The sequence below is a fragment of the Monodon monoceros genome, unplaced genomic scaffold (assembly GCF_005190385.1).
Source record: "Monodon monoceros isolate NGI ecotype Baffin Bay Population unplaced genomic scaffold, NGI_Narwhal_1 Super_Scaffold_18, whole genome shotgun sequence".
NCBI classification, from domain to species: domain Eukaryota; kingdom Metazoa; phylum Chordata; class Mammalia; order Artiodactyla; family Monodontidae; genus Monodon; species Monodon monoceros.
Window position 1 is genome coordinate 33,177,422 of NW_021703774.1, and position 22,156 is coordinate 33,199,577.

At 48.4% G+C, this 22,156-nt stretch overlaps 1 protein-coding gene across 1 annotated transcript; it reads right to left on the reverse strand.

Annotated features, from left to right (window-relative positions):
- Positions 1 to 1,181: 1,181 nt before the first annotated feature.
- PM20D1 (peptidase M20 domain containing 1) lies at positions 1,182 to 21,457 on the reverse strand. The gene is made up of 13 exons (XM_029229847.1): positions 21,160 to 21,457; positions 18,503 to 18,589; positions 16,768 to 17,000; positions 16,233 to 16,319; positions 14,850 to 14,983; positions 14,431 to 14,550; positions 13,580 to 13,655; positions 13,146 to 13,207; positions 12,825 to 12,903; positions 10,746 to 10,817; positions 5,386 to 5,554; positions 3,164 to 3,263; positions 1,182 to 1,932 (listed from the first exon to the last, which is right to left on the reverse strand). The coding sequence occupies exons 1-13, from the start codon at positions 21,332 to 21,334 to the stop codon at positions 1,809 to 1,811; spliced, it is 1,518 nt and encodes a 505-aa protein (XP_029085680.1). The 5' UTR covers positions 21,335 to 21,457; the 3' UTR covers positions 1,182 to 1,808.
- Between the last annotated feature and the right edge of the window lie 699 nt (positions 21,458 to 22,156).

Genomic DNA, 22,156 nt, shown 5'->3' on the forward strand with positions numbered 1-22,156 from the left:
CAGTTGCCTCATCTGTTAAAAACAGGGGCAGTAACCCCTTTGGAGTGATTGTCAGTATTAAATAAGATAATCAATGGGAAGTAGATTTCATCAGTCACATAGGATCATGGAATAACAATGAGCTTGGGGCCAGGTGACATGGGTTTGAAACTGCCTCCAGCTAGATTCGTAACTTCTCTGATAACCAACTCCTCCTCTGTAAGAAAAATGACGCCTTCTTCACGGGGGTTCTTATGTGGCTCCGATGAGATAAGGTGTTGTGAAAGCACTTTGTACAGCTCTGCCCAAATGTGAAGAATCCTTTTTGTTCTTCAGCTCACCCTCTAACAAAGGCTGAATGAGTACTGAATTGGCCAGAAAAGGGAAGGCGAGGGAAGGAATGTGAATCTTAGGGGGAGTAGCAGAAAGCCTCAAATAATTCCTGCACTGTGTTTCTAACACTTTCCATTAGGCCCCAGCTCCTAAGAACAGCTCACATCCACAGGCAGGCAGGAGGGGCCGGGCAGTGTGAGGAGGGAAAAGGAGCCCACTGCCATCAAACCCCAGGAAGGCATGGAAGGTCCTTGCCTGGAGAGGAAAAAAAGAGGGAGTCTCTCAGGTCTCAGCTCCCTCTGTGTCTCCCTCCATGACCTTGACTCCCTTGTGATCCACAAAGCACAGCTCCCAGCCTTGAGCCAAGAAATGCTGCCTTTCAATGCTCCCCACCTGACAGCTACTGAGCAGACTCCAATATGCTCAGGCTTAGATTCCAGAGAAAAAAGACAGGAGCTCTGCAGTCCCCTAACGGAGGGCAGCTCGCCCCTCCCCCTGGCCCACCAGCCAGAGCAGAGCCCCTCCAGGCAGTCCCCCCACCCCATGTCCTCCACTTCTCTTTGATAAGTCTGAATTAGGACATGATGCCAACGTCCTGCTGGTCCTGGGCTCCAGAGAGAGGCTGCCCTTCTCTTGGGAGCTCAGCCCGTGGGATGTGCAAGGGAAATGTTTCCACAGATTAGTGCCTCCTGGGGTGGGACAGCAGCAGCAGGTGGCAGGAACAGGGCAGGGGAGGGAGCAAAGCCCAGGGAGCCCTTGGGAGGAGCCCGAGGACACAGGCTTTCTTCTCCAGGCTCCAGCCTCCAGAACCAGGAGGTCCGGGGTTCCTCCAAAGCCCCCTGCCTCCGCTTTACCCCCCAGCTGATACGGCATAGACCATTTTATTTGACCAATTGTTGTGGCAATTATGGGAGTACCATAGTTTGACTAAGTCTTCCTCCAGGGGTAGAATAAAAGGGAGGATAAGGGGAGGGATGCAGGGGCAGGAGAGGAGAGATGAAGAGCCGGCTAAACAATCCAAGAAGACGGGGCGGGGGCTGGGGGAGGAAAGGAAATTACAGCAAGAAGAAAGATATAAGCCCTGGAAAAGGCAGCCCAACAAGCGTGCCCTAAATTAAACACTTGTAGAAGGTCAAATCTGGTTGATATTTTTCAAATCTGCATTTGTTCAGTCAGGACTTAACAAGGAGCAGTTAGATCACCAGGGTGAGACAGACAGGCCAGATACCTTCTAAAGTAGTGACAAGAAGGCAGTAAATGCCGGTCGGCTGAGCGATGGAGTTGCCGGGAGGAAGGGAGAAGCGGGGCTCCTGCTGGCCTTCCCCTCCTCCCTGGCCTTGTTCTTGAGTGTTGAGTGAGTTTAGGAGTGAGCAAGGCAGGTGGGTGAGGTCATCATGATGTGACTTTGACCCAAAGTTTCATCAACACTGGCTTCCCCCTTGGGTTAGTCCTGGCCCAGCATCAGCCATCCCTGATCCAGCTGTGGCTCCCCGACCTCACAGTTCGTGCAGGTGAGGAACTGGCCTTGGGTCTGCGTCAGCGTTCTGGATGAACTCGAAGATGAATTTCACCTGGGTCTCGTAGGCTTGGACTGAGATTTTCTCATTGATTCCGTGGATGCTGAGGGAAAGAGATTTGGGGGGGAGAGTCCATTGCTCTAGTACAAGTGTTATTACAGAGCACTCCCCACCCTACATCCCCTGAAGCCATTGGCCTTTGACCCTCCAGGGGTAGGAAGTGGGCAAGGTGGGAGCAGCCCTTTGTAGGAAGCGAGGTTTCATATGACATGTTGGTCATCTCTCCAGGATCCGTGTCCATGGCGAAGAACAGTGGGGGCAGATAATAATAAACTCCTGAGGACTGCAAATCATCTCCTGCTCTGGAATCCATTTGATAATTTCTCCTCTGAGGGAAAGTTATCTTTTAATTCTAAGGCCAGAATTCCAGCTAGACTTATGTCTAAGCCAGCCACCCCCCCCACCCCACATTACTAGGGGCACAAGTGGATAGGGAGGGCAACTGCCCAGGGTACCTATGGATTCTCTACTTCACCTAGAACCTCACCTCCAGATCCGATGCCCACAACCTGCCTCAACACAACACAACACAACACAACATAACCACACATGTAACCTCAAAGATGAAAGGAAATAAAGAATAGCTACCTTCCCCTACCCCCACTAAAAAATGAACAACCCCCATGAAATCTGTTCTTAAGCTCATATTGAAATAGTTTTGTTTTATTGGCAACTGACTTATGTTGAGGAAATCGGAGCTGCATATGGTAAAGAGCAGAGAGGTAAATGGCAATCGTCCCCTCATACCCCAGGACTAAAAATTTGCCGAAGAACCCACAAAGTAGTAATTCACATGCAGTAGTTGAAATTAGTGCATAGGTCTCAGACCCCTACACTGTGCTTTCTTTTGAGAATTCAAAGCACAGGCCCACCTTTGACCTCAAATGTGTCTGCATTTCACTGACTGGAAATTGAGAACTCTGGAGTACCCCCTCTTGGGGGAGAAAATGAGATCCAGAGGGGAAGCACTCTCTCAAAGGGAGGAAGAGGTGGGATTAGCGCTCAAGGGTCCTAATTCTTCCAGGTTCTCTCCGGTCATCTGATTATCTCCATCCCTGAAAACAGTCACCAATTCCCACTCATTCTGGGGAGTGGCAAGACTCTGGTGCTCAGGAAAATTGGCCAGTTGGGTTCCATAATATCTTTATTTTAGTTTGTGCAAACCCTGGGTTTCTCCCATTCTGTGGACTGTCAGAAGAACGGCGTGGGAAAGGGACAGGTCAGATGTATCTCCTCTCTCCACCAAGCTGTCCAAACCTGTTCCATTCACTCACCTGCTGAAGCTCTGAGGCTGCAGGTAGATGGGGTTGAACCGGTAGATGCCAGTGGTAAGGTTCGTATAGTGTCTGCTGTCTGTGTTGCCAATACAAGTACCTAGAAAGGAAGAATCAAGAGGAATGGGGCTTTATGTGAGCAGCCAAGCCAAGGAAGTGGTGGCAGGTGGGCTACCTGGGAAATTGGGACCCCTGTGTCACCACAGAAGATGTCTGGCCCTTCCTTGGAAGGCTGAGGCTATGAATTTTTGTCCTTCAGGCTACCCATTCTCAAAACCTTTCTAAAACACCACTGCAGCCGGGAACATGGGATATCTTCCCAAAGGCATTAATGAGACATCCCTTGAATGGTCCAAAGTGCCCTCTCTCCGTGATGACCATGGAGGCCAACAGCATCATTTCATACCCATAGCCAGGTTACTCTAGAAATCTAGATATCCAGAAATCTAAGTACATCTTCCTTATTGCCTGAGTTTTCTTGTATATCACCCAGGTCAGAAATAAACACTCTCTGGGGGAATTTTACTGCTATAAAATGCAATCTTCTTCAAGTAGAACATAATTTCCTGTTATTCTTGTCCTCTGAAGGATGACTCTGTCTTCCTAGAGTCAAACTTCAGGTTTGGAAAGTCCCAGGATACTCTCTAGTGTCCCACTCTCCTGAAGGTAGCAGGTCACCCCATTCCCCAGTAGGAGTGTTCTTTGAAAAAAGACCCCCTGGAACATCAGTTAAAGTGTGGTGGGATGATCTGGGATGGTAATTTGTGTTTTGTTCTACTTTCCACTCCTGGTTTTAAATGGATAATCAGCCCCTTCACAATTCCTGGCTTTGGGGATTTCTGCTAGTTGATGCCTGCCTATCTTTATTCTGTAAAAGCCCAACTCTGTTGATGGGATTATGGCAGGTGCCCCAGAAAGGAGAGGGTAAGATAGGGAGCCTTTGAGGGCCAAGAGAGGAGAATCTGGGAGTGTGCAAGCCAGGGTTCCTAGGTGGTGGGGACCCAGGCCCTGCTCTGTGGCAGGAGTCCAAGCAGGTGGCAAATCTCAAGAGGGTACATTCAGGGTATGTTCTTGGGTCTAGAGTCAAAGATCTCACCCCCTAGACAGGCCAGGGAATCCGAGGAAATCTGCAACCTGAAGTGACCTTGTGGCCAGGACAATGGATGTCTCAGAGGCAACCACAAGGACTGATGACCACGGACTAAGGGATCCTGATGCTATGCTGTCGCATAAGACCCCAAGGGCCTGATTCAGGTGGTGGTGGTGGTGCTTGGAGGCTTCAATAATGTCTGAGGTTGAATTTCTGAGGAGTGGATCTGATTGAAGTTGATTAAAAAACAAGGCTGCTCTTTTCCCCCACACCCGAGGAGCTTATGGGTGCAGGATTTCACTGTAATCTCTTTAAGGGCCCATGCCTAGCCCAGGGGCAGGTCCTAAGTATTAATATTAGCTTAGAAAATGAGAGGATCCATGATTAAAGCTAGATAAAAGGAAAGTGAACACAGGTCTTCACATTAGAGCATCTCTTCCTCACATCACAGACCACAGATTCTCAAACTGTGGTCAGTCATCATTCCGGTGTCAGAATCCCCTGGGGTATTTGTTAAAAAGGCAGATTCCGGGGTCCTCTCCAGAGCTGGTTAACCTAAATCCTTGGGAGTGGGTCCAGGTAATCTGCATTTTAATAAATTCCCTAGGTGATCCTCTTCTCCTGTTAAATTTGAGAATCACCGTCTATACAGCATAGACTTGGAAGGTACGCCAGAAGACTGGGAAAGTGGTGTAGCGGCGCTGCTACCGGGACAGGTGAAGGGGGTTAATTCAGGTGGTACAGCCAGGAGGAGTTTCTGGGCTGAGGATTCTGAGCTCTGTTGCTGAACTGCTATCCTAGAGTGGATCAGAACCAGATGGGGAACCTGGCCCCCTCTGTGGCTCCTCCAGAGGAGGGGGAATCGGAGCTGATCCTCTCCTCCATGCCAGACTGGCTGGCCTAGGTTAAGCAAGGACCCAGGCTTGGCTGACCTAATTTATTGTTTCTGATCCTTTCCTGTTTGCTTTTTCACTTCTACTCAGAGGGGAAAATACAGCTCCAGTCCCATCAGGAGAGGAAGCAGCCAGCTGTTTCCAGGCTGAACAGCTGGGGTGGGGGTGGGGCAGTGGATATTAGACAGGATACAGTTCCAGCCCCCCCTCCCCCCAGCCACAGCTGATGAAGTCATTACCTGGGGCAACAATGTTGACTTCCGGGAAGACAGACTGTATGGTCTGGCGGAGCAGCTGGTAGCCCAAGGCCTGATCATCAGAGGGGCTGACAGGCAGGGGGTCAAAGGCATTCAACACGTGGAACTGGATCCGGTCATCAGCCACAATGTCCTTGGCTAGTTTTAGGACCTTGAGGGAGGAAACAAAGGGCGTTCGATTTATTAATCTGCTATCCAAGTACTGTATGAATTTAAATAGTCTTGATTTCTCTCCAGCAAGGCAGAGCCCTGGAGTTTACAGAGGAGACTCATTTTGGCACTGGGACTTCAATTTCAGCCGACTGGTTGTAGGAGATAGAAGGGCTGGTCTTCCTGGAAATCTACAGCATGGTAGATTTAGGTTAAATATTTGGGAGGTTGCCTTAACAGCCACGAGGCAGGTGGGGGATTGGAAAATCAGGAAATTGGGTCCTTTCCCTTGGGTTGAGAACCATGGGCTGGGTGAAAATGTAGAAGAGACAGCACAGTGGAAATCTCAACCATCTCGAGAGAGGGGGATAGATGTGATGGCCTCACTTCAGCCTGGGAGAGTCTCTGACAGATGGTGACAGGGTCATATACTTTCTTTCTTTCTTCTCTCTGGGCATCCCTGCTTCCTCTTTGAGACCAACTGCACTGGAGCCAGGAAGATGAGCTCAACAGACAAGAAGTCAGGAGTTGGGGGACTGGTAGTCAAGTTTTCTCCCTGTGCCTCCTTTCCTCAGGAAGGAACCTGAGGAAGCTTCCAAAAAATTCAGTCTGAAATGACTAGAGCTGAACTCAGCAAAAGTCCTGGTCCCAGGCAGGATGTAGACCAGACCCTGAGGATCAGGTCCCGTGGAGCCATGTGGGAATGGACCAGGCAGCTGACTTAGGGTGGCCCCCCAAGCCCACTCAGCCACCCAGGGAAAGCCCCAGCAGTAGTCTCAACCCATCTGATCAGCAGTTGTTTTAGAACCATCTCTGCCCTAGAAAGGGGGGTGTCTGTCTCATAACTGGGGGGCATTATCTCAAGAGGACCACTTTTAGGTCACTGTCCCCTAGAAGCATGCTATGAGCTGAGTCTGGGAAGAAAATGAGGGTTCCTAATTCTGGCTTAGAAACCACCATTTAAAGCAAACCAAATTCCCTGCTGTTGGATTAGGGGTAGGAGCCAACTCACTTGTCAGAGCTTATTTTCACTCTAGCACTTATGTCACTAATACTCTGCTACAAGAATTAATATATAGTCTGGATATATTCTTGACCCATTGGAAAGGTTCCTGAAGTCATCCCCAGAAGTGTCTGCTGCTCCCTGTCCCAACTTACTTTAAGGTTCCTGCCTCCAGAAATTGAAGACGGCACACAGATTGGACCACCCTCAATGAGCACAAGGTTTCCCACCAGCTGTTAGGATAGGTCCTGACCCAAACACCTCATTTCTATATTTCCAGTACGAAGAACATAAAAGGCATGCAATGAATGTTGGATACACACATTTTAAAAGATGTGAACCAATAAAAATAATAATGGGAGTTGTCTCATTAAGGAGCTTGCCAAGGTTTATCCCGTTAGTATTGCTGGGCTGGGTATCTGAACGTAGTCTGACTTCACAGGGATGATGCTTTACTGCTTCCAAAGTACCTACAGGTTGAGGTGGTGTGGAGCAGAGCCAGCAAGAGGGTGGTGTTCATTTAAGATGGATTCCTTTGTGGTATGAATTTTGAGCCAGAATTTGAAGGAAGGATACGAAACTGATGGAGAAGAGGCAAGAGGCAGTCTGAGCATGGAGAGGGGCATGTACAAAAACTGAGGAGTAACACCAAACTTTGTGCCACAGACAGCCACTTACTGCTGTGTGATGTTCGGCAAGCTGCTTAACCTCTGTGCCTCAGCTTGCTCATCTGTTAACAGGAGGATAATAGTAGCACCTACCTGGTAAGGTGGTTGTTACCACTACCGGAATATATGTAACGTGCTTAGGCTGGTTCCTGGCACTCCATTAGCTGTTATTTGCCTGTTTAGAATGGAGGGACCACCCTGGGCAATAATCAGAGGCACAAGGATGGGACTAAGAGAAGGGACTCATCAATGGTAAGAGGGACCTCAAGGGTCACTGTAGAGCACATTGATCCCTCATTTCCCTGAGCTCTTTTCTATTTTATGCGAAGCTGTATTTTCCTCTCAAGTGAATGATAAATTCGTTGAAGGCAAGGACAATGTGTACTTAAAATTGGTAAGGTCTTTTAGAGTTAGCAAGACCAGCTTCTATCCTACTGAAAGGCTGTTCATTAGATCGTCTATGACAGGCTGTCATCAGCTTGTCCTTGAATATTTCCAGGGGCGGAAAGCTCACCGTCATGTGTTTTAATATATTCCACCTTTGAACAACCCTGTTATGAATGTCTTCCTAATAATGAACTGAGATATGGCTTCCTGTAGCATCTAACCTCCCCCCCACCTCTTTTTATTTATTTTTTAAATATTCTGTAGAGTCCACAGGATAAAATAGTACAAGACACATCAGCAGGATTTCATCTCTGTTGAGATTAGAGGCCTGTGCTCTTGCTGCCTGAATGCTGCCCCCAGGTCTTTGCTCCTTCTTGGGTTTCAGTTTGATTGCTTGCTTACTGCTGTCTCTACCCACTAGCACCTAAGCCCCTTTAGAATGGGAATCTTGGCTTGTTCACCATTTTCCCAAGTGCTTGGAAGAATGTCTAGCCCATGTGGCCACTCAATAAACACTTGGTGAATGAATCAATGAAGGAAGAAAGGAATTTTCTGTAAAACACTCTAGATAGGTGGACATCCAGCCTCTGAGAAGCTCATTACCATCCAAGGTGCCATACTCCAAAACTCTCCTTTAAGTGGGGGCTCCCTGAAGTATCTCCCAGTGGCCTTATTTCTACTCCCTGAGGCCCATGCAGAACAAACTTTCCTTTCTACATGGAAGCCTGTTACATTTCTGAAGGCGCTTGTTCCGCACAGATGGGTGCCGGAGACCTATCTACATCCACGACATGGGAGAGACCAGCTAAAGAGGGAGGAAGAGGGCTCTGGGAGCCATTTATGTTTCCATCGGATCCAGTGCAAGGCTCTGCACCCTCGGCCCTCAGACCAGCAGGGAGTGTCCCTGATGCATGGAATTGGGGCACGAGGGAGAGGAGTGACCAGGACAAAGAGGTGCTGCGTGCTTTTGGGATGACAGGGGCTTTGCATTCCTCCCTGGGGCAGGTGAGCAGGATGGGCCTAAGGATTCCGGAGATTTCACGAGATAGGCCGGGAAGGAAGGCCACTGTGGCAGGGGACTGGAGAGGAGGGAAGAGTGCCAGAACCTGGGAAGATGAAAGCCCCAGCTGGTGGAAAACAGCCCGTGGAAAGGGCATGGAGTTGGAATGAGGATGGAAAAAAAACTGGTGGAAAGCAGCTCAGTGAGGGGAATTCAGTGATTTCCTGGTCCCATGAGTCCCCAGGGAGAGGACAAAGGTTGGCACTGGATGAAAAGCAGCAGAGCCCAGGGCTTACACTGTCCCAGATCCCTGCCAATGCTGGGTGACTCTGGGCTGGCTGTCAACTCATCCCCCCAACCCCTGCAATGAGGGGTGTGCCTCCCACCCCTGTGTGAGGACACACAACCTCCTCTGTAGGGAAGGCCGCAGGGAGAAAGGACCACAGAAGTCTAAATGTGGCAGACCCTTGATGACCTGACCCTTACCTTGCTTAATCCTGGAACATAGTATTCATCTGACAGTTGTTACGTTGCTTTTTTTGATCCTTTTCAGAAGGATCAGATTTACCTTCGAAATTCTTTTTAGCTCAACCTGATGTTTAAATAAGCTAGCCTTTCCTACAGATGTCAAACATTCTGTGTATTTCTTTTCACCCTTTAGCTTTCAGTTCAAATATCACATCCTTAGGGAAGCCTTGCCTGACCCCACAGACAAGGTCTGGTTCCTTGCTATATTCTGTGATAGCACCCAGCCCCCTTTCCTCATAGCACTCATCACGGTTTGCTATTATACATTCATTTTTATAATTTTAAAATTGATATTCATAGCAGAACATTGCAAGGCGCTGTCCGCAACCCTCTTCTCTCCAGACTTCACACACCCTTCCCACGGGATTTTATTGGCTGTAGAGGTTTCAATTAATAATACTCCAGCCTCTATCTCTAGTTCATTCTTTCTCTAGATCTGAGGTATTTATACTTGCCTATTAATATATTAGAAGCTTCTCAAATTTCTAAACCCTTTTATTTCTCTGTGAACTTGCTCTTCTTCCTGAATTCCCAATCTTGGTTAAAGGCATCAGCACCTGGCCAACTACCCAGGTTTAAAACCGTGGGGCCGTCCTGCCTTTCACTCACCCCACATCCATTACACACAGCGACCTGCTGAACCCAACTCTCACACCCACCTCTGGTGGGTACCTTCTTCACCCCATGACCACAGCCTTAGTTCAAACCTCTATACCCACTGCCTGAGATGTTGCAACAGCTTAACTGTTTCTTCTTACTCCAGGGCTTCCTCAGCGTCACCACTAGCACTGTCTCCCTAAAAAAGAATCTGAGTCTATCACAGCCCTGTTTGAAGACCTCTGACAGTTCCCTTTTGTCCACAGATTAGAGCCCAAACTCCTCGGCATGGCATACAAGGCCTTGATCCCCAAATGACAACTCCATTTTCATCTTCCATTACTTCTCCCCCAAGTTATCCAACTCTTTAGACTTTATTTTAGCTGTATTCTGAATGTCTTACTTCTAGCAAAGTCCTATTTGTCTTTAAGTCCCAGTTCAGATTTCTAGTGATCACAAAAGACTTTCTTGATCCTCAGAGGTAGCATCAGCCCCCTTCTTTGCACTGGTCCTGCGGTAATTTGTTCAGCCCTATTTGTTATAATCCAAGTATAGTGTAGTGGCTAAAAGCACAGACTCCGGAACTAGTGCTGGAGGTATAATCCTGGGCATGTTATTTACCTCCTCTGTTTATCTGTGTCTCTGTTTTCCCTGTTAAATGAGGATAATATATTTCCTACCTCATAGAGTGGTTGTAGGGATTAAATGAGTATGTGTCTACCTGAGAACAGTGCCAAGAGCACAGAAAGTTCACTGCCTGTGTTTGCTACTATTGTTATCATTTTCTATTTGTCACTTATTATTATCATTCATCTCCCACCCCCAGACTCCAAGTTCCCCCAAGCCAGAGATCTCCTATCCCAGCCAAGCACCTGGCACATAGGAAGCCTTTGAAAAATCATTGAACAAATGAGAGCCTGGGCCAGCCCTGGGATTGCGGCTCCACCCCAGTCCCGACAGACACATCTCACTGACGCTGACTCAGTTGTCAGGAACACATGGTACGTACCTCCTGGACTGTCTGTGCAGGGTGAATTCGGAAGTTGACGGTGGCCTGGGCCACAGGGGGGATGACATTCACCTAGAGAGAGACCCACAAATCCTGGCTGAGCCGACCTCAAGCCCCCCACACCTGACCCCTGCCCAGGAAGTGCCAACTACCACCTGCAAGGGGAGAGGGAGCTGATTTGATTGAAAAATCCAAGGCTTAATTTTTTCAGTCAGCCCCTGTCTTCTTTGGGCCCTTGACATGTGTTCAATGCTAGAGGTGTGTCTCTGCTTCAGGCCAGACTTTCATGCTTCTTGGTCCTGGAGGGGGTCACAGAGAGATGCTCAGAGAAAGACTGCTTTCTCTGGGAGCGCACCGACACCTCTGCTTTGGCCCCATGCAGTGCCACAGGCAGTCTTCTGTGTGTGCTCTTTCCCAGGGCACCCAGGACATTTCTGCAGCGGTCAGCGTTAGTCCTTACTCAGGATAGGGCGCCCAGAGCATCTGAGGCCCCATCGTGGCCCTCAGGGGGTTGATCATGATAATGGTGGTGGTGACGGTGACGGTGATTTCCCACATCCAGCTGCAAAATTTGACTCTGTTCTCTGTTTGACCAGGAAAAATCCAAGACTAATTGGAGAAGAGAGTTAAGCTATGGAGGGAATTTTTCCCCAGAGCCCGCGAGAGAACAGATTCCCCAATTGCCTATCTTTCTTTGAACTGGTATGGTGCAAAAAAAGCACCAGGCTAGGGACAGGAGAACTGGCTGTTATAAATTAGCCATGTGATTTTGAATAATGACAACCTCTTTGTGTCTCTGTCTTTCAATTGGCAATTGGGGCAATAATCCTCTGTGAGGAGGACCAAATGGAATAACAAATGTGAAAGTATTCTGGACAGATAAAAACACCATTCAAATGCAAAGACACAGTACTCTTATTTTGGTGAACTCTCTAGGCAGCTGGTGAAGCCAGCTCGGGCCTGGCTGACACGCCAGACACACTCGGGCCTGGCTGACACACACAGTTACGTCAGGAGTGAATTCTGAGGCACCATTCACTTACACTCAACCCGGGCTGCACAGTACCAGGGCTCCACAAGGCCACACTGTATTCTAGGTGAATGGTGCTCCTTGAATGTGTGCTGGTGGTACTGGTAGAAATTGGAATGGTCTAACTCCTTTCCAGATTTCAGAAAGGCCTCAGCCCAGGCGAGCTAGCGTGGCTAGTTCAAACAGACAAGCCCCTTAGTGGCTGGTCCAACTGGAAGTAGACCAATTTGCTGAAAAGTAGTTCTTGGAAAAAAAATTATCAAAGTGTTGGTTCACCTGAAACTTATTTCTATAAAATGTAAACCTTGGGAGTTTCCTGGTGGTCCAGTGGTTAGGACTCTGCGCTCTCACTGCTGAGGGCCCGGGGTTTGATCCCTGGTCGGGGAACTAGGATCCCACGAGCCTCGCTGCATGGCCAAAAATAAAAGTAAACCTCATAGAATTTACGTTTGCAAAGGCCACCCAATATTTACTGTATTTTGGGGAATGACAGTGTATGTATTTTAAGTGTTATGTATATCACAAATGTTATAGATTTTTTAAATGGCAGGTGAGTTTCTCTCATTCAATTCAGGGTAACACTAGGGGAAAATATATTCATCATTCATTAAATTTGTGAGGTGAATAAATCTTCCAAAATATGAGGAAGAATAATAAAAAGGTGGTAGGGAGGTTGGGAATCTTTAAGCCTATGTGACCAAAATGCTAAATTAATATGTTACATGTTGAATGAGTATAGGTCACAAGAATTAACTCCCAAATAATGCCTCTTCACACCAGCGTAATGGTTGTTTTTTTGAAGGGGTACAGACCCAGAGAACCTGAGGGGGGCCCCTGAAATGCACATATATGAAACTTGGCCAGCAATTTCACGGAGTTTGTAGACGTCAGCTTAGAACCCTTGCTCTTGAGGCTTACCCATCTGATGACACAGGACAGTTCAGTGCTGGGCCTTCCTACTATTCAAATTGTAACCAGAGAAGGAAGGAGAAGCCAGGAGATAAAGCCAAGGGATGGAGGGGTGTGTGGGAGGAACCAGGTGGTGTTACCTTGACCCCTGCATTGAACATGGTGAGTGCTGTGGTGGTCCTGACCAGCGCATTGGTTATGTAATTCCTCTCCATCAACCTAAAGCAGAAGGACTAAGGTAAGACATTGTACAATGGAAAGAAAGAATGGGTTGTTGGACTACCCCCTTTCCTGAACCTTGGAGATCTTTAAGACAAGGAGGGATGTCCTATGTACGAATTAGATGTAGTGTCTGGTGGCTGAGGGATGGTTAGTCAGGCCCAGTTAAGCCAAAGAGAGGGGACTGGGAAGTGGGTAGGTTTGGGGTGGGGGATATGAGGGGCAGAAAGATAAAACTTTACCTGCTTACAAGGGGCTGAAATAGCCACAGGTTGCTCAGGACTATGTTGGTCGGGAAAGGGAACTGAAAGGGAAAGCAGCAGGTCAGCAGGATTTCAGAGGGGTCAGCATAACAGGCTCACTGTTCTGGGGCCTGTGTCTCTCCCTACTTTGGATCTGCCTTGAGGGCACTTGGCAGTAGCCTCAAGGATGAGTGGGAACCAGCTCCCTCAGGCTGCCCGGTGTTAGGTCTCAGGTTCTCAGCCTGGGCACCAACAGCCCCAAAGAACAAGCTGGATCCCTGCATCCTGGGCTCAGCCACAGGCTGGGAACAGGGGAGAATGCGCAGAGCACTGGTCAGCAGTAGGGCTCCTTTATTACTCGAAAGGCAACTTCTCTGCCACCCTTTCTTCCTCTTCCATAGCTGACAAGGGGTCTGCGAGACTCCTTCTCATACCTCATTTGCCAGCTGCTGCAATGCCATCTTGAAGGGCCCGCCTCCAAACATGTTCGGCATTGGTGTCTGCTCCAGTCTGGAAGAGAAATGGAGCTCTCAAGACTCACTCAACTCAGTCTAAGACCAGCAGAGTCTGAAGAGAAGGAGAGAGATAGGATGTTTCAACAGGCCTGGCCAGGAGGCCTCCCACTCACCTCCCCATCACCTCCACCAATCCAACCGTTCCAAGATCTCAAAGCACAAGTGGGGCTACCTCTGCTCCACCAGCAGGAGCGTCCCTGTCTACCAAGCCCAAGACAGGCACCCCCAGTCTCACTGCACCTACCACACTGCAGCCAAATTGTCAGTCTCTTCCGCTAACTGTTGAGTTCCTAGAGGAAAGGGACTGTCTGTATGCCCATCACTGGCCACAAAGTCTTGAACATGGTAGATAGTTAAATATTTAACTGAATGAATATAATTCCTCTTCCTACTCTGCAAGAAAACTGGCCAGAGGTAAGCTCTGCTGTTACAGGCCCGGACCCACAGCCAGCAGCCTTTATTTACCTTAGTTATCTTGCCAGGGCAGGTGGAGAATTTAGACAGTTCTTTTCCAGCTTGTGAGCTCTAACTTCAGGCCTGGACTTTGGACTATTCCAGCTACCTAACCTAGCTTTTGTCTGCTGGCCCTTACTTGCCATAATGGATAGATCCTCTTCTGATGTCTAACCCACTGTCCTTCCCGCAGCCCCCATGGCAGCTTCTCAGCCCAGCTTCAGGACAAGAAGCTTAGCTTCCTCAAACTCAGAGTGGGAAAATGCCAGGTCTTCCAGCCTGAGTCTGGCAAGGGAGCAGGGCCAGGAATTGCTTACCGGCTGACAGCAGCTGCGAGGATGCCAATGCTTGTTTCCTTTGGAGGAGCTGAAGAATGGCCTGGAGTCATGTTTACTTGCAGCATGAGGTCAATTGCACCCTTCTCGGAGACTGAAACCCTGTAGGAGAGGGTCAGAGAGGGCCCTCCTGACCTCCTCCCACCCTGAATGATCCCATAGGCCCCAGGCCCATCTGTGCAGTGTCTGGTGGGCCAGGAGGTCAGCTTCATGCTGCTTAACAAAATGTACTCTAGAGGAGGAAGGGAAAGGGAAGCCCAGACCTGGTCGAAGATCGGGGTGATTAAAGCAAGAGGAGTAAAATAAAGAGTTGTTTCGCATGGTCTAGAGACACCAGGCTGAGGTCAACTCTAATGGGGTGAGAACGCCTTCCAAGCTGGGGGCTGGGGTGCTTTACTCACATGGCAAAGGGCTTCTGGAGGTTGGGAATGAAACCATCCAAGATGGAGCTCCCCTCATCCACAATGAAGGCTAGCTGGATGCCCCTTGCCTGTAGGAGGGCTGAGATCTTCTGAGCCCCATTTACCCCTGATACCTGCAGACATTGAACCCAGAGCCACAGTCCTTCTCAGCCCGACCTCCAGAGGTAGCTCACAGAGACACATTCAGCATAGCTGGGGGCTCCAGAGCCTCCCTACCCAGGCTCCTTCCTGGGGGGCAGGGCCCTTGACAATCCTGCCTCACAGAATCCTGGAGTGTCAGAGCTGGAAGGGCCCAACGCCCCTCATTTCACAAGTGAAGAAACTGGGACCCAGAGTGGGAGGTGATTTGCCCAGGGTCAAAGTAAGTGGCATCACTGGAAATAAAACACATTCGTTGATCTCCCTGTTATTCCTCTTCCCATCACACCAGTCCTCTAGGTGTAGTTGATGGATTACGTGCCTGCCTCAGGTATTACCAGGGAGTTTGTTAAAAATTCAGATCTATGCATATCACTAAGAGAAAGAAGCCAATCTGAAAAGACTATACACTGTATAATTCCAACTATATAACATTCTAGAAAAGACAAAATTATAGAGACAGTAAAAAGATCAGTGGTTGCCAGGGTTTGGGGGAAGGAGAGAGGGATGAATTGGCAGAACACAGAGGCTTCTTAGGGCAGTGAAAATATGTATGACACCATAATGATACCATATATGTTATTATACATTTGTCCAAACCCATAGAACGTACAACACCAAGAGTGAACCCTAATGTAAACTATAGCTTTGGGTGATTATAATGTGTAGGTTCATCATTTGTAACTAACGTACTACCACTCTGGTGGGGGATGTTGATACTGGCGGAGGCTGTTTATTCTTGCAAATAAGGGAAATCTCTGTATCTTCTCATTTCTGCTGTGAACCTAAAACTGCTCTTAAGAAAAAAAGTCTTGAGCTTCCCTGGTGGCGCAGTGGTTGAGGGTCCGCCTGCCGATGCAGGGGGCACGGGTTTGTGTCCCGGTCCGGGAGGATCCCACATGCCACGGAGCGGCTGGGCCCGTGGGCCGTGGTCACTGGGCCTGCGTGGCGGGAGAGGCCGCAGCGGTGGGGGGCCCGCGTACCACACACACACAAAAAAGTCTTTAAAAAACAACAAATTCGGATCTATGGCACAGAGCCCAGACATCTGCATTTTGGTCAAAGTCCTTAGATATTTCTGGCGACAGATACACAGAGAAGTTGGCAAATTACCACGCCATATCCTGGAGACAGTGCAGCCGGGGAGCAAACCAGACCAGGGTGAAGCATACTCCCTCCCCCAATAGGGGACCCAGAGATAGGTATAGGATGAAGGGGTTCTACCTCCTCGTCATGGCCCAGAGCAATGAAGAAAGATCTTCGGGGGATGTAGTTTCTGATCAGCAGAAGCTCCAAGGCCTGCAGGATTGCCTGGGGGACAGAAGGACAATGGAAGAGGAGAAAGGCTTATTCTCTAAGGTGTGGCACCAACGGGGCATCAGAGACATTGGGCTGCTGGCAATAGGGCTGATGGAACTAGGATGTGATAGACTCTCTTTGGAGAGAACAAATTAAAATGGTCCCGGGGATGGGATGTAGGGAAGCAGAGCTCTGCGTGAAACTTTTACCACCTAGAGAAAAGCATAAATTTATCAATGTCAGAGCTGAAAGGGTACCTGGGGATCATCTACTCTAATCCCTATTTCACACTTGAGAAATCGGGGCCTAGGGAAGTGACAAACTGATGACTGGAACCGAGGTATCCTGAAGCCAAGGTTCTTTCTACCATAGCCTCCTGCCTCCCAGGGGTTAGCCAAGCATCCCCCTCCTGGGTTAATCTTTAGGACTCCAAGGCAGAGGGAACACAGCGTTTCAAGACCATAAGAGAGTTCTTGTTGTCCAGTGTGCCTCGACCATAGATGAAGCCATCACTCTCCAACCCAGAAAATGGGGGCACGTCCCAGCCTTCGTCAGGGGCAGGCACCACATCAATGTGAGCGAGGAGCATGTAGGGCTGCAGGCTGGGGTCCGAGCCTTGGACAGTGAACAGGTGGCTGTACTCTCCCACAGCTTCATGCCGGATAAAGCTGGTTTTGAACACAGTAGGAAAGACTAGAAGCAGAGAGATGAAAAGCAATGAGAGAAAGCCAGATTCAACAATTACCTTTGGTTTTCCTACCATTTGATTCTCCCTGCTTTTTTCTTTTCCCTTTAAAACATGCAGCCTCCTTTAGGAAGCCTTCTGGTACAAAGCCAGTCTGATTCCTGATTTGCCCAATCTCTGAAATACCTCTCCCCTATATTATAATGTGCTATTACTGTGTAATAACCTGCATATCAAGACCCCACCCTTAGATAAGAGCTCAAGATCTGGCTTGGTCTGACCTCTAATGTTGTCACAAATACACGTTACAGGATGACGAGATGAAGACTTATGTTAAATTTTAAATATAATAGGCCCCAGTATCCAAATTACTTGGAACCAAACATGACCACTATATATATATTAAAAAATCAGAGATAGTTTTCTTTTACAAAACAATACTTTTAATGTTTGTGTTATATGGAGATAAAAGATTATTCTGTCTAGCATATGACCACAATTTTGTGTGCAGGTGTGGGTGTTCCCAGGGTCAACTATTCTGGTTATAGATAAGTATTAACACAGGCGGCCTTAGAAACATGGGAGAAAGAACTTTGATCTCCCTCTGGGCTGTGTTGGAAGAATCCATATATACCTCTGTGGATACCTAAAACCAACCAACCAAACAAACAAACAAAAATGAAGACATGCTTTTTTCTTGTCAGCCAGCTTATCTAGTCTACTCTTACTGTACATTTCTTTCCTGATTTTTATCTCCTATTTAGTGAAGACTTTCAGCCTGCTGGATTGATCCCAGATCCACCCGTCCCCAGAGTGTTAGAGAGGGGGCTACTTGCCATGCCTTTGCCAGCCCCTCCCGCCTGAGACTTGAGGGGGGCTGTTTTTTATTTGATTTAGGAAAGTGGCCTCACTACTTTCCATGAGCTTTTTCTATGGGGAGGGGGAGCTCCAAGTCTCCTTTTTTCCGTTGACCCATATTTCTTTAGCTCATGGGCAGTGGGGTAGGGGGAGAGGACTGATGTGATAGTTCAAAGCTGTCGACTGCCTAGAAGCTCAGAAACGTGTTAGTAATGAATCTGGAGTAGGGCTTGGGTAGGTGGGGTGTGCACATGTGTGGGCTGTAGGTATGTGTATGGAGATAGGGGTGGGAGGAGCATGGAGCATAGTTCTGGCAACTATGGGAGAAGGAATTCCTAGTCCTACCTTTTGATTAGATTATATTTATTGACTGAATATTTAGGGCAAAGATTGGGAGAGTTCAAACTCCAACCAAACAGCTATGTGCCTTGGTTCTTCAAAGGGCAAATCTATAGTCTCTACTCTGTGTCCACTCTAACTCCTGGACTCTCCCTTCTATCGCTCCCCACTATGTACAAACTTTGGTCAAAAGAGGCCCATACAAATTAGGTTGCCCGTGGTCAGTCACAAATTAAACTTCTTTATCACTTTATAACAGCACCGCATCTCCAGCGCTACCTCTCCTACCCCTTTTGCACAGTTTGTGGCTGACCTTTATGAATGTATTCTCCAAACTCAGCCAGGGCTGTCGTGTTGAGCTCCTCGGGGCTGAAAGACACTGTTGGAATCTGGATGGCACCTATCAGAGTCAGAGATGGAAGATAATAACAACCATTGATTTTTCCACAGCCCTCTGTACATAAAAAGTTCTCTTGCATTCATTATCTTATTGTGGAGGGCAATACAATCCTTTGAGGTAGGCACTGTCGTTTTCCCTTATTTGAAACTGAGGAAACAAGCTTACAGGCGTTAGGTGAGCTGCTCAAGACTGTCCAGAAACAAGCAGTAGAACTGGGATTTAAACTCAAGTTCTTTGAATTTATTTAGGCTAATATGTTTCTTAAAGGAAAATAAAGTCCAAGATGGGATGGGGTGGGGGAGGTCAGACAGGAGTAGATTTTATATCCTGACCCTGAGTGGGAAGCTGCTATAAATTGCTTCTAAGGTCTCACTCTGCCTCTGAAGCCACCATCCCTTCAATGAATCTAAGGAGCCCGCTGTCCTGGGTCCCTACAAGAATGAAGCTTTGTGTGCTTTTCTGTACAGAGAGTAGGCTTATTCCTCTTAGACTGGCTCATCCAGAGTCTCACTGTTCTCTCAGCCAAGGCCAGCTTTTTGGGCACATGATGCCTGGGAAGGGGTGGATTTAGAAGCTCCCAAACAAGCTCTTCAGTCATAAACAATCTCATCCACTCTACCCGGAAGTCTCAGTTGCTGAGTTGCCACTAGGTTGATCCCTTGGTGAAGGCTTTACATTCTTAAAGAGTTCCACTATCAAATACAAACAGCGGGGGTGGGGGGGGGAGGAGGGGCGCAGAAACACATGGATCATGAAATTATTTGATTAGATGGCTGTCCGAAAACACTGGGAACAAATGCACCCAGGGCAGCTTGATGTCAAGGGAGGGCCTCTGACTTCTGTACTCAGTTTTGCTAAGAGTCAACCCTGCATCATAGCCTCCCACCTAGGTGGGGAAGCCAAGGTTCAAAAAGACTAAAACTGCCTACATGAGATTGAGAGGCAGACTCAAGTTCTGAACTCAGGTGTTTTGTCCCCTGCTCAGCATTCTAAGCCATGTTGCTATGAGGCCCCTTTTTTAGGTTCTAATCTAGCTTTTGCTTTCTTCTGTGCAGGGAGACTCTGGTGAGCTGCTGCCCAATGCCCTTCAGAGAACTATTTATACTATGATGCTTTGGGAAAGCCCTGCTCTGCGTCCCAGGCCTATCGCTCCAGCACAAACACAATTTATCTTTAACAATGAGGGTTAGCTTTCGCATCTGCCGGCACGTTTATGTAGGCAGTTCCTTTTAATCCATCACTTAATGGAAGGGAAAAGACTGGCGTTAAGCCCAATGGTGAGGAAGGATCTCATTATACCACAGGATCTAGCACTCAACAGAAACTTTCTTCTTTTCTCCTGGAAAACGCAGATTGGGAAGGTAAATAAATCTTTAGCCTTGGTTTGCGGTCTAGGGGAGAGATGTCCTTTAGGAGAAGAAATTAGGAACGTCTCACACCCCGGCAACACTCCCACACCTCTTTTTGGAGCCATCTAGAAACTACAGGCACTAGATGTTGTCACCCAGTGCTTACTCCAAGGTGCGGGGTGCTGGGGAAGATCATTTAACTGACCTAAACTTCAATTTCCCTCATCTGTAGATAAGATTCAGATTATTTAGTCTTAAGTGATTTAGCAAGTGAAAACTCTCAAAGGTTAAAAGCTGTTGTATTTTTTTTTTACTCATTACACATTTATTGTACATTTTCACAATCTGGATTTGCCACAGAACTGGGGGCATAGGGTGAGGGAAGGGGGACAGGGGATACTGGGATAATATGGGGGGTCTAGAACACAGCACCCTCACCCCCAGCATCTCTCCCTACCCTTTCACACCACAGCTTAGATCTCCCTGCTTCCCCTCCACACAGAAACCTCGAGTGTGGGGGGAAGAGTTTAGGGGGTCCCCTCCAGTGTCAGGTTAAGGGACTGCACCCTCAGATCCCTAAAATTGTGCCATTTAAAAAGACATTAGACCCTTCCTTTATCACTTCACCTAAGGAGGAGACCTGGAGAGGGGCAAGAATCCCCATCTTCCAGCAAGTCCTACATTGGCAGTGATCAGTACCCCCAGCCTGAATTCAAGGGGGCAGTCAGAGGAGCTGGGCAGTGATGGGGCAACACCCCCCAAATGAGGGAGGAGGGTATTCAGTCCAACCTCCAGCAGGGGTGGGGCCAGAGATTTCACGCAGGAATTGGAGGGATTCTTTGCCCTGCCCCGTTCTCCCCAAGGCAGTGATGACCCCCTGACACACTGGCAGCCACCTCTTCCAAAAGAGATCAGATTGTGGCCAACGCCCGTGCTCCAGGCAAGCGGAGGTGGGGGTGGGGTAGTGTGGATAAGGGCAAAGTTGAAGCTTCCAGGGTAGGCTGGGAACGCTGGAGTCCCCAGAAGCCAGGTCTAGGAGAAGAATGGGCTCCTCAAGCCGGGCACGAGGTGCCGTGAATGGGGCCAGGGCTCGGCGGTGGGGTGTTGCGGAGCTCGAGCTCGAGTAGCCGACCTCTGTGGCGGTAGAAGGGAGTCGCGGGTTGGCCCGAGGAGACAGCGACCTATATATGAGAATAAGTGGTGAAGGGGACCCAGGTTCACCTTTCAGAGCCTCCTTCATTGCGACGCGCTCCTCTTGGCTGAACTGAGAAGGGATTCGCGGCGCCCTCTTATGCCCCTGGCCCTTGCCCCGCAGGCCCTTCGATCTGGAGACGGCGGCGATACCTAGCAGTAGCACAGCCGCCAGGGCCAGCAGGCAAACGTACGGCCGAGCCATGTTTCTCTCAATTCCTCGCTGCCAGTCGGCGGGCTGGAGTTTGGACCTAAATAGCCAGACGGCGATCTTCGGCCTGTCACTGCTCTAATTCCCGCAACTGCCTTAGTCTCACTCCATTCCCAGGGCTGGCCAATCATCCCTTGCCTGGAGATGCAGGACAACCAATCCACGGTACGGCCCCGCCCCAGGCCCGCAAGGCCTTTCGGGGGTTGTGGTTTCTCGCCCTGTAGCTCGTAGCGTAGGGTTCCAGGCAAGTTAGTGCAAGGTCTTGCCTGCACTTGATCTTCTGCTTTGAGATACTCGTAAATCCCTTTCTAGATGACAACAGACCAAATAAAAGGGGGAAAAGGCAAATAAATGAACAAAGTTTATCAGACCTTTATCTACTTCTCGCTTCCTCTGAAACTTAGGGCTTGACTACCATTCCCTTAGATTCCATTGAGGAAGCTCTGCACCCCCTGGCTTGATTTCATTTGAATTGGAACAATATTGCTCTGTCTATAGACATTGTTTTGAAGTATATTAGATGAGAGTGTTTGCGTCTGTTTAGGAATTCGCTGAAAGTGTTTTTGATATCAATGTTAACACTGCATTTTTGCAACTCCAGGCAAATACATTAAGACTGAAGGATTTTTTATTTTATATTTTTTAACATCTTTATTAGAGTATAATTGCTTTACAATGGTGTGTTAGTTTCTGCTTTATAACAAAGTGAATCAGTTATACATATACATATGTCCCCATATCTCTTCCCTCTTGCATCTCCCTCCCTCCCACCCTTCCTATCCCACCCCTCTAGGTAGTCAACAAAGCACCAAGCTG

What these genes read in the sequence shown, in the direction of transcription:
- PM20D1 (XM_029229847.1), bottom strand. Translation starts at nt 21,334, where the DNA reads ATGGCTCGGCCGTACGTTTGCCTGCTGGCCCTGGCGGCTGTGCTACTG. An exon ending in ACAACAAGAACTCTCTTATG is followed by an intron (nt 16,320 to 16,767) that starts GTCTTGAAACGC and finishes TCTGTCCCCCAG; the next exon opens with GCAATCCTGCAGGCCTTGGA. An exon ending in TGCAGCAGCTGGCAAATGAG is followed by an intron (nt 13,208 to 13,579) that starts GTATGAGAAGGA and finishes TTTCCCTTTCAG; the next exon opens with TTCCCTTTCCCGACCAACAT.